Here is a 13098-nt window from a genome sequence, read left to right as displayed (position 1 = left end):
GAGTCTCTTTAATTTGTATATATTTAAATTTTTTCTTTTATATTTTCACTCCGTAAGTATTTCATAATCTAATATATATACAATTAAAACCAAAATAAACTACCATATTATTTTTGGCGAAAAACTCCCACAATATTATTATTTTTTAATATTAAATAAATATTTGATGGAGTAACAAGATATATTATATTTTTAAAATAAAAATTTAAATTCAATTTTGGAGAAAGAGGAATAGCAAACTTTAAAAAAATTATTTTCATAAACAGTAAAATAAAATAAAAGATAGAATAGTGATAAATAAAATTATCATTTTCAAATTTTTGGCAACGTTGGTTAGGGCTGTAAGCTAAAGTTAAAGTTAAAAAAGGTGGTTATACCTAAGCACCTTCTAACTTAGCTTGTCTAATCATTTAATATTTTATTTTCAATTATAAGTGGCAAGAAACCTTTTTACGAAACTTTATTACGATTATTTTAGGAAAGTTGGATGTAATTTTTAATTATACGAAATCAATATATAAATTATATTTTAAAAATCAAACTTGTAGAACACCTAAATTCTTGTATAAATCTTAAATCAAAATGTAAAAATCAAATTTCACCTCGCGAATTTTGCTTCTATTTGTTATGAATTATGAATGATAATTTTAAAAAATATATATTAAATTATGGTGTATATATATATAATGCAGGTAGAAAAAATTATGTAATAAATATATTTATTAAAATTCATATATAATTAAATAAATTTTATTTTATTTATTTAAGTAATAAAATTAAAATTTTAAATTACATCGCGTCATAAAGTTCAAATATTATTATAATTAAATTTTAATTATTTAAATGAAAATATATTCATAATAATATAAATTTATTTTATATATAAAAGAGTATTTTAGTAATGAAAGTATCTTATCCCTTGAAGTATTGCATATATTAGTTTTATAATTTTAATAATTTAATATTATATTATATTTAGAATAATATTCTAGTAATATATCCATACTTCAATATTATATAAAATTACGATGATAAATAATTCACTAATTTTTTTTAATTCTACGTTAAATGGAAGCAGTTATGGGTGCAAACGATGTTCATAAAAGCAAATTATTTCTTTTATAATAATAATAACTGAAATAAATAAATGATTAATCAAGAGCAAAGTCAAAAAGAAACTGAAATTAAATTATAATTTTTATGATAGTTAAAATGTAATTTCATCATTTTAATAGTTTATGTATTTATAATTTTAGACGATTAAATCAATTTTTATTATTTTTAAAGGAGCAAAAATATAATTTTATCTTTACTAATTTAAAATTTTAAAATTTTAAAAGACCTAAATGAAAAAATTCATTTTAAGGGCCCTTGCAAGTCTCTAACTAAGCCCCTATAATTAATATTTGATTCATTACCCAGTATATAAGTTTCATGTATTATCAATTAATAATAAAATGACATAATATCATTACTGTAAAAAATAAAAATAAAAATTGAAAGACTTGAAAATAAATACTGCACAGAACATAACCCCACATTGCAGGGTCAAGTTTTAAATGTGTACCAAGGAAAAAATGAAATTTGAGGAGATTTGTAAACAATGTTTAAAACATATGATTAATTAAATTAAATGACTGATAATTACATTAGTAGCCCATGATAATAACCAATATCCTAAAATTCAAATGAAAAGAAAATTGCAAAATCTTTAATTTTAGAAATAATATAAATATGTAATATAATTAAGACTTCCATTTAATCTTTGGGATGTGAAAAATGGCCTTATAATCTCAAAATAAAAATTATTGTATTCGTTAAATAATATAACTAACCCTATATATATATATATATATATATATATATATATATTAAAAACATAGCTATTTGATATATTTATTCAGTTTAAATCAATTGACAAAGATAAAGTTAGTCAAAAGCTTTGGTTTTTTTGTTCTAAGTACATATATGATGAAATTAAGTTAAATAATTAGGTGGTTCTATGTTCTTTATAGTAGTTGTTTTATGCTTCATGATAATTTTAAAAATTAAAGCCAATGAAGCACTAACTTATAACAAAAAAAAAGTAAATTTAATTAATTTTGAATAAAAATGTTATGTTTTTTCAATTATACATAATTAATTAAAAATAAAAATAGATTTATGTTTTCAATTATACATAATTAATTAAAAAGTATTTTTTTTTGCTTCCGTTATATGACCAAGATGGCCTATACATAATTCAAAAAATATATATTTATCTATAAATTAAATAATAAATAAAATAACTAAAATATAATAAAATATTTAAAATTTATATATAAACTAATTAACTTTTTCTAAAATTTTTAAATAATTCTTATTAAGTCCCAATGTCTAAATTATGCCTATTGATTTTTATACTATATAAAATACCTCTATTAACTCCTATGACTCCTTAGGAGTTGATTTTAGATTTTATGTTTTTGTGTTTATTTATGTTTAAAAATATAAATTATATTTATTATTTTAAATAAAATTATTTATATTTTTTATATAAATAATATATTATGTTATTATTAATGATGATGTATGAGACATATACATTATCAATATATCAAATATTTTCTAATAAATAAATGTCAACCCACACTGAATAATACATTATTAATTATTATAATATAATTTGTCAGTGAAAATAAATACAATATGATGATGGGTTTAATTTATTTATTATTTAAAATTTTAATATGGTACAAGAGACATGTCATTATTTTAAACTTTTGCAATTTTTTGCTTTAAGAGTATACCAAATGATAATATATTTGTAATTAATTTGGGAGTATTATAAGTGCCCAATGGAGAGATGAACTAATCATGACCAATGTAGGTGAAGCAAACAATGACAAAAGCAAATCCAAAATCTTAAATAAAAAATAAAATAAAAATTTATTTTGCCAATGATAATCTTTAGGATACTTTGGTAATTCCAATGAAAGCAATATCATTTATCAATTTGTACATAAAAAGAAATAGTGAGAGTCACCTTTCAAATTTCATTGAACCCATTTATTTTCTTTTCTTATATATATATATATATTCTTATATTTTTAAGGAAACAAATATAATGGAAAAAATTGAATAAGCAAATAATTAAAATTTTTCAGTAAAAACCCATTCCACAAAAATGAAAATAAAAAAAATCTATCTTCATAAATAGTGAGACAAGAGACGTGGCAAATGGCTTTAAAATTTGTTGAAAACTATTTATTTAAAAACGGAAAGTTAATATTCTCTTTTACTATTGCTTGTTTCCATCATTCCTTTTTATTATGATAGTAGATAGGTGTATTTACTATGTGTATCAAACAAGGTTATAAAACATTATTATTATTTACTATAAATTTTGATTATATTAATTTTTTGACGTAATGCTTAGAATTATTCATAATCCTCTCAACCTATAAATAGAAAGATAATATAATTTAACGTACTCAAACTCACGCCCTCCTCAGTATTGATAGCAATACCATGTCAATTGAGTTAAAACTCAATCAACTAAAATATTATTATTTTTAAACATTATTTATACGTGAATGCAATATATAATCTTATAAAACACAATATATGATAATTATTTTGTACAATAGTGATAATTTCTTTTATTTCATAAGTGAGATTAAGTGATCACATATTTTTAAATAATAATTTAAAATTATATTTTTGAAAAAAAACGATTCTGTATTGTTTGAGCAACTTAAAACAAAAATTAATAACAGATGTTACAAAATTTTACTAAGAAAGTTTTGATTAATTTAATTTTATGCTTTAATTACTCCAACATATATATGTAAATATTTTAAAAATTAATATTTAATGTCTTGAAAAGTAAAAATAATAGAATGTTTCAAATTACAAAAAGGAAAAAAGTTAAATAAGAATCTTTATTGGTTAAAGTATCATAGAGGTTCATATACTAAATGTCAATTACATTTTCTCCTCTCTACCAAAAAATAGATAAATTAATCTATATACTTCAAAATAAATAGTAAATTAGTCATTTTGATTAAAAATTTATCCCTTTATACTATTCAAAATTTGTTGGTTGACATATTGATCAAACGTGACACATGACATATTGAAGTACAAGAATTAATTTTTAATAATAAAGATAGATCACAATTTTAACATTTAACACAATAATTAATTTAAATGAAATAGAAACCTCTACGGTACTTGTTGCTATAATACCAAATGATAGCCATAATTAAAAAACCAATTTGAAATTTTTAATAAAAAAAAGTTGGAAACCAGAATTACATTGTTAAGAAAGTATTATGTGGTTTACAAGGAAGCTCCAATTAGATTCCAACACGTAACATTCAAACAACTAGAATTAATTTAACTAAGCATAAAAAATGCGAAAAATAATAATTATAAAAATCCAGAAAATAAAATCCATGAATTGTTGGTAATTATATAATGAGAGAGCAAACTACAAATCATGCCATATCCACAAGTCAGCATTATACCGAACACTTTCATTTCACACACAAAAATGTAAAAAAAAAACATTAATGAGACGCAGAAATTTCTTCCAATCCAAACACTCCTTTTTATTATTTGGGTTTGGTGGGATATTTTTTTTCTCTCGCTTTTTCATATTCTTTTTCTTCTAAGGAAAACGTTAAAAATATAATAACAATTAATAATAATATAATAATTTTATTATTAGAGAGAGAAATGAGGGAAAGCCAAGTTTAACGCCAAGCAGATGCGACGGTGAGTGTTCGGCCCAGCCAACCGAAGCTAACACCTCCGTTTTCTTCTTTAACGGTGAAGCCTGGGTTGACTCGGTTGCCTGAGTTGAGTTTGGCGCGCATCGTTTCGGCAACGGTTTGGCTCAGTGGCTTTAACTCGAACCCCGCCATGCTCATCCGGGCCCGCCACTTCCCGAAAACCTCGCATCTTTCAACGCGGTCCCTACCTTCACAAGCAACTGAGTTGGCGATTTTGCGTAACAGCCCTTCCTCTAGCTTCGCTCGCTCCGGGTTATCCCTCAACACGGTCGACTCAACCGAGTCGAATAAAGCTCCGTAATATCCGCATGCTTCTCCCACCCTTAACGCGAACGGCGCCGTATTCGTGTTCATTTCTTGTTCCACTAATGTCACCACGCGCGGTGCTAATCCTTTCACGCGGCGCAAGAGCTCGTCTCTTGGATTCTCGACGGAGACGCTCTCGTCCGGCATCCTGTAAAGCTTGAACGCGAAATTAACGGCCAATGGTTCGTCTTGTTCGATACCCAGTGAGTCGCGACTCAGATCGCTGAGTTTGAGTCCGGATATCACATTAAATTTCAAACTCACTCCGTAACTTTCTGCAAATTGACTCAACCTATCGCCAACCGTCTTCAACCTTTCATCTCCACCGTTATCAGCAATGGCAGTGATCTTTACCGTTGCAGGCTTCCCATTCCCACGCTCAGAAAGCGCGTGGAGAAGATTCATGTACTGCCCCCCTGACCCGAAATCAAAATCAACAACATGAAACTTATTACAGCTTGGTTTGTCTAAAGTGGCATCGAGGATAGCCTGATTAGCAGCCAAGAACCCGAGTTTAAAACAAGGAGACAGATCATAAAGCAACTGAGTTGAAACAGCGTGTTCTTTGCTGAACAACTCAGCCACCGGTGGTGGGTTTTCAACCGAGTTAACCCTAGATTTAAGAGCTGATAGCATGCACTCCATCAACCTCTGTTCTGAGCTACCTTTTGAGTTAGCAGCTTGAGCTAATCGGGTCAGGATCTCGTTAACGACGTCGTTTTTTCCCTCGGAAATAGCAGCTGCGGCATCCAATATTGTCTGCTTTGAACAAGGTGAAGCTGGAGAAGCCGTCGATGACGTGGACGAGCACGATGAAGTGGTTGATGTAGGTGATGGGGCAATCGGGTTGTTAGGGCTGCCGGTTGAACCGATCAAGTTTTGTATCGTTTCAGACCACTCACTGTTGGTATTGGTAATAACAGAAACAGCGTCTCCTTCGTCGTTATCGTCGTCCAACAGCTGTTTCTCCAGATCTTGAAGTTGATTCATCATTTTCTTTTCCGGGTCGTGCGGCTGAACAACCCGCGTCGAAACCGGGTTCATGTACGGACCACCTGATAACCCAGTGTTCACGGCCTGGATTGTAGCCCCAGTGTTGATACCGAGAGGAACCTGTTGCGACCTCAGTTGCTGTAAAAGCGGCAAACCATAACGCTGCGACATGCAAGAAGAAGGAGACGAGAAATTACTCATAACATCAGGCGACAAGTTGGACGGTAAATCGATTGGAGATAACGGAGAAATCGGAGAAGTATGCTGGTAAGTTCTGGGCTTAACCGAACGGAGAAAAAGACGACCGGGATTATTGTTTAGTGCTTGTTGCGTTTGAAAATCCGCTAGTGTTCGCTTCCCGATGAAACCAGGCGTTGCTCGGTTCACGATCTGAGACGTTGTGTCCATGAACATTCCGGGAACCTGTGTCCGGTACGGTGCAGTCGTTTGGTTGTTGTTGATGGTACCAGTGTTACCCACCGATCTGCCGGCTAACCCACCGTAAAAATCTGGGCCACCCCCAGAGAATCCCGACGCCATTTCACCTCCCACTCTCTCTTCAGGTAAACAGTTTAAAAAGAAAAAAAAGAAGCAGAGGGTTCAAAGAATCAAACTTCCTAAGAAACGCATGACAGAAGCGAAAGAGAGAGTTTCGCTAATGGCGAATAAATGATTATCTGAATATAACGGAGAAAAGGTTAATGAAGAGAGAGAGAGAGAGTGTTTCCAAAATCCATCTGGTTTTTTGTTTAGTGGTTTTCGGTTTTCTATTTAAATTAATATGAACAGACTTGATCAAATACAAGCATTAGATCATGGCCGTCAATTTCTTCGTGATTTGGCAGCGTGCGGTGATTAAATATTATTTTTTCAAAATTAAAACCATAAGACCAACTCTTCTTTTACATTGGATATAGGTTCTTTTGCCAGCAGTTTGAAACAAGCACCACTTGTCTTACCCGAGCGTTGACCACACGTAAATGAGAACGCAATTAAAAAACAAAGGAAAGTGGTTTCCACGCGATGAGCAAAGTGATCGTCGGACTTGAATTTCAAATTGTGTGAAATTCAAATAGGGGGAAAGGGTGTTTGGTTGGGAATTTGATCACCTGACAGGACAGTTACCAACTGTTTAAAAAGGTGAGCGACAATAACCCAAGAAATGCAATCCAGAACAACAACGAAAGCGATATATGGGCTACGTGGAGCAATGAGGTTGAGCTTTGATGGTACTCATGGTAACCGCCCCGTGAATTTGCAAACTTCTCGTGGCTTGTTTAGCTGATTCGAAATTCCAGTACCTCGGTTTGTCCTAACCTTAACCGACGATTCCCGGTTGATTCTCTTACATTCTTACCGACACGTGTTTGTTTCGGGCAGAGAATTTCAAAATCCATTAAAAAGTTTTGCCTACGTTGGCCAAGCCCCGACTTTAAAATATTCTTTTTCCACACCTAAAAAATTATATAATTTTATAATTTAAATATTTTATGCATTAAAACCAAAAACAGAATTTATTAAAGCTTCAGCTAAGAAACAGCTATTCTACTCGTTTTCTATATGATAATTTTGAATACATAATATTTATTCATTCGTTAAAATAACACAAGTATGGTTTGAATACGAAAGTCATTATGGTTTTTATTATCATTATTTTTTTCTTTAAATTAAAGTAAAGTTGGTAAACGGCTGTAATTTAACCGAATTTGACAAGTTTTTTGGTGTGAAAATGACCGTTTTTGCACTAGAACAAGTAATTTGGATTTTACTTGGCCACCGGTCAGTGAACCAAAATTGGACCGATCAAAATAGTAGTCAAACACTAGAATTTCATATGTGAACAAAAATTCCCTTAAAATCGATTTAATTGATATCTTCAATTTTTCCTATTTTCCATTAATTGATTATTTTTATTAAGTCGAAAATTATTGAAATTTATAATTGAATTCATTATTTTAGTCTGACTTAATATTCTTTTGCTTCTATAATAATGTCATGGTTTACGCTCTTTCTAACCGAGTTGAATTTGAGGGATAGATAGGAGTTTTGATCCAGCAATATTTTTTAAAATTTAGAGTAGAACACCTATAAATTAATACATAATGAAATTATATTTTATCTCTTAAAATTAAAAATAATAATAATAAATTTATATTTTGATCTATAAAAATTTATAATTAAAGTTCAACCCTTATTCAAAAAATTCTAAATTGTAACTATTTTCAGTCAAACTTTTTTACCTTTGACCTTAATTTTTAAAATATTTTAATTAATTAAATTTTATAAAATATTTAAAACTACTTCATTGAAAGTTTGATGACATATTTTTTATCTATAATAATTTTTAACAAACAAAAATTAAAGTAGAATAAAATTAACCACTAAAAATCAAAACGTGACGAATTTAGTGGAATGAAAAGAATAAAATTTTAATTTATATTAAAATTTTAACTTATTATTATTAAGATTTGCATGATGACAATATTAAATCTTTACAATACGTACATTTCATATTTGAAATACTGTAATTTTAGATTCTATATAACATTTTAATACATGATTTTTAATGCCATATAAAATCAATAAGTTGGAGTGTTCATGTGTATTTTACTATATTTATAGAAGCATTTTATTTTGATTAATTTTTATATTCCATATTTTAATTTTGTTTTAAAGTATTACATGTAAGAATAGGAAGGTCAACCCCAAGATTCTTCAATATATTATTTCATATACTGGAGTTTTTAAAGTTTACACACATTACTACATGATCTTAATTAATATTTTAAAAATAATAAGATATATATCAAATAATAATTTATAATTAAATATCTTTAAAGTATATTATATTACATGACACTTGAGTTGCGGGAGGCAGTTGGCAACCCCAAATATAATAAAACGGATATGAAAAATATCAAAATAAATTAAAAGAATTATATCGAAGGATATTAAATATTTATATTTAACCCTCCATCTATTTTCTTAAAATTTACAATTTAACCATTCATTCCATTTGTAATTTCTTTTAAATTTCCTTTCAACATAAAAGTTTAATCTATTAAATTCTTAAAATATCTAAAATTATTGAAAAATATAAATATTTTTGTTTATAACCTTTTTCCCAAGTGAGTTAGTGTCTAGTACTTCACTTGACACGTGATACCAATTTAATTAATGACTTTAATCTTTTAATTCATGTAATATGATAATTTCTTGTAATAGAATTATCGAAATGTAAGATTGTTACTGAGTATATTCATATTATCTTATTTGATTCATTAGATTGAAAGTTAGTATTTTTATTTGGTTGAAAAATATAAAATTACTTAAAAATTAAATTTAATAAAATTATCTGTATTATCAATTTGATTTAGAGAAAATGTATAAAAATATAATTATAAAAGTTTTAGAAAAATTTATTTGTATAAATTATAATTATTTGCTAAATTTATCGTTTCCAGGTATAATGTGTGCAAGAGAAAAAACTATTATAAATATTGTTAATTGTTATGTTAGAGATAATTTAAACAAAATAATATTTATTCGAAAAATAAATAAAATTTATTATTCAGTTGGAATAAGTAAAACAAGGCTAAATTGCAGCTTTCCGCCATTGTAGGATTTTAGCCCTTTAATATAATATATATCTTATATATTTAATATTTGAGATGATATGTAGCATCAACGTGTCATTAAAAATATTTAATAGCAAATATAAAATCTATATTTTTTAAAATGGCTCTTTCTATTGCGTATAGAGAAATAATAATTTTAACATTTGGAACTCTTATAAGTTCTCAATTTTTTAGTTACAATTGATTGAATATTTATGATTTATATTATTATAAATAAATTATTTTAATTATTAAAATTTATTATTTGTAATTTATATTATATTTATAAAAATAACTTTATACTATTCCGTGCAATAAAGAAGGCAAAAGAAAGAAAATTTTGACAATTTGCAAAAGGTTGCGTGTTAGGCAAAATCTTAAGGAAAAAATTGGTTACGAAAAAGTAAAACTAAAACTACTTTCCGTTTATTTAACTATATGTTTTTTCTTTTAATCAAACTGAATCAAAACATCCCACGTCGACACGTGTCAAACGGTATCACATCTGCCACTTATCAGCTTCCTAACTCATATAACATCTACGCCATTCATTTGTTCGGTTTTTTTTTTTTCCGTTTATCCGCGTTTTAATTTTATTATAATTTTTAAAAATAAAATTTATTTATTTAAATATTACAACACTTTATCCCAAAAGTTTCTTAGAGGTAATGTGATTCACCATCATCAAGTATTTTGCTTAATAACATTATAATCATATATATGTATAAATTATAATATAGACGTTTTGTAATTTATATGAGTGAGATAAACAAAATATCAATTCGTTTTACATGTATGTTGTTTTTAATTTATTTTTAAATTATTATCTCAACCGAATAAGAAAAAATCTTTAAATTCAAGAGTATGGATTAAATTCAAATAATTTAAAAAAAGTAATTATCAACCTATTTAAATTAAAGTAAGTCTAAAGGTAAGATTAACAAAGAGTTTGGAATCACAATTCTATCATATTAAGGACATTTACCTCAACGTTTCATATGTAATGATAAATTATCATTTATGCACTCCTACACAATAAATAACATCAAGATAGGTATATTTATCTTCATAGGTATCTTTACTATTACTATCATTACTTTGCTAAATACATATATTCAAATTGTGTTTTTCTTTCCCTATTAATTTAAGCATCATAAAGCATCTCAAAACACAAAATTTAAGTCCTCTCCACTCTTTTTAACCTTTTTTTTTGAAAGTTTACCAAGTATAAAACAATCAAAGTATAAATACAAATACATGTTTGATTAACTACTTGGTGTTGAATCAAATTGTTACATTACAAGTAAATTAATAACAAGAACAAATAATCAAACTATTAGAACACAAACAAATAACTAAATCAATCTAACTAACTAACTAAATTAAAACCCACAAATAACAATATTTCATGATAAAAATTGAACACCCGCAAATTTTAATTTAACATAATAACTTTAATACTTAAAACTCAAGTCTCCATCTTTTTAAACATTTTGATTCTATCAATTTTTCAATATTCAATTGATGAAATATTTTAAAGAAAAAGTATTTATAATCAAATTTAATAAAAAATAATTCTTCCGGGCACTTCTTTCTTTGGTTAGTTAATTACTTAATTTAATTTGAAAAAAGGAAAACCTTACTATATAAGATTAAAAGGGGGGCAGCAACGTCATTTAATTAAATAACTATTGTTGTGGGGCCCCGTTTGGTTTTAAGCGGTATTCTTTTCACCGGGGATAGCCGGTTAACACAAGGAATCGAATTGCCGCCGACTATTCGGTTTTGGACACGCTAAACCCACACGCCATCCATGACACACGAAATCCACGCTCCCATAAACCCCGAAAATAATGTGGGAGATTACGTAATTTAAAGACGGGTTTTTAATTTAATGTTTTTTTTGGACGAAAATTTAATGTTTTAATACTTGAAAAAAATAAAATGTGTGTATAAAAAGCGGTCCACATTTAGTGAGAAACACAGGAATTCAATGAAAAAGATTGGTCCCACGCATGCCTAGGAATTATAGACGCGAAAATCCCAAAAAGCTGAGGAAATAAAAATTCGTAATATAATAATTTTAGTTATAAATTTTATTTCACATATTGTCTTATAAAAGTGTTCTTAGTTAATAAACACTGTTTTTAATAATAAAAAATACTGCTAATACTATTAAAATTTAAAATAGTAGCCTAAATTTCAGAGAAGCAAATAATAAAATATTATTCATTTTTATACTAAAGGTATTATATTCAATGAAAAAAGGTATTATATTCTGTAATCTTTGACGGATTCACGTAATTATGAGATATAAGTTTATGTTATTCTAATATTCTTTAAATTAGATGATTATTTAATACATTAATAATTCACATTTTTGAATTTCATAAGAAATTTCATGTATTTTTAATTGGTATTTAAAAATTTTAAACATATAAGACTTTTTAATCTTATTTGCAAAATTAAAAAAATCATTAATACCAAAAAGTAATTACTTTAAATTAATTACATTAATCAAGTTATGTGAATAAGGGTAAAATACTTAAAAATAATAATAAAAGTCGAAATATTTGATTTTTATAAAGGGAAATGGGGGGTCCAAAATTTAGCCCCCACTGAAAGCCAATTTGAGAGAAATGATTAAATCAAGTTGGCTTTAAAAGGGATTCATGTGATTCATCCAACCTTGTAATAAACAGTTAAAAATGCATTTGTTCTCCAGAGATTTTTCAAAGATCTTACATAATCTCATAAAGATACTATCTTCTTGTGTGTTATAACTTCATTAAAAAAAAAAAAAAACCTTTTGATGATTGGATTAGACGATTGAATAAAAAAATTATGATTTGATCGATTTGATTAGTGGAGTGTAATTATATATATAATAAATTATTGTAAATTAATAACAAATTGAAATGGTTTAACCTATTATAATTTTTTATTTAATGATTATTAAGTTAACAGTTTGACCGGTTAAATAAAACTCCGTTGATGTAATAAATTTAATCACCATTTTATTTTTATATATTGATGTTTAAATTCAGATTCTATTCTTTGTTTAAATTTGTTTTGACTTAAATCTCGTTGAGGTGTGGGTCATGGATACACCTGTCAATGAATTGAGTCAAGGCCGCAACCCAACTCTTCTAAACTCATTCAGTTCAAAAAGTTAATTTCCCCGTTCAAAGATTAATAAAGTGTAAAAAATATTTTGTATTTAATAATTAAATTAAATTTAAAATATTTTATTATTTAAATTTAATTCAAACTGATATGAGACATAAAAAATCTTATTGAAACCTAACCCAATGATCTAGATTATTTCCGATTTGTAATTTGTGATTCTATCGTATCACCTTCATAATTTGTAATAATTGATTTTTATCTATTAATTTTAATTG

General features: G+C 26.9%; 1 protein-coding gene across 1 annotated transcript; it reads right to left on the bottom strand.

The window, feature by feature from the left end:
* Positions 1–4570: 4570 nt before the first annotated feature.
* On the bottom strand, positions 4571–6924 carry LOC108457004 (scarecrow-like protein 8). The gene has a single exon (XM_017755793.2). It carries the CDS (start codon positions 6615–6617, stop codon positions 4740–4742), a length of 1878 nt encoding a protein of 625 aa, XP_017611282.1. The 5' UTR covers positions 6618–6924; the 3' UTR covers positions 4571–4739.
* Positions 6925–13098: the final 6174 nt, after the last annotated feature.

The sequence above is a fragment of the Gossypium arboreum genome, chromosome 11, assembly GCF_025698485.1.
Source record: "Gossypium arboreum isolate Shixiya-1 chromosome 11, ASM2569848v2, whole genome shotgun sequence".
Lineage (NCBI taxonomy): Eukaryota > Viridiplantae > Streptophyta > Magnoliopsida > Malvales > Malvaceae > Gossypium > Gossypium arboreum.
Note: the sequence above shows the minus strand (reverse complement) of the source record. Positions and strands in the feature narration are given on the sequence as shown.

Bases quoted from the DNA above. Each gene is read 5' to 3' on its own strand.
- LOC108457004 (XM_017755793.2), bottom strand. From the start codon at position 6,617: ATGGCGTCGGGATTCTCTGGGGGTGGCCCAGATTTTTACGGTGGGTTA.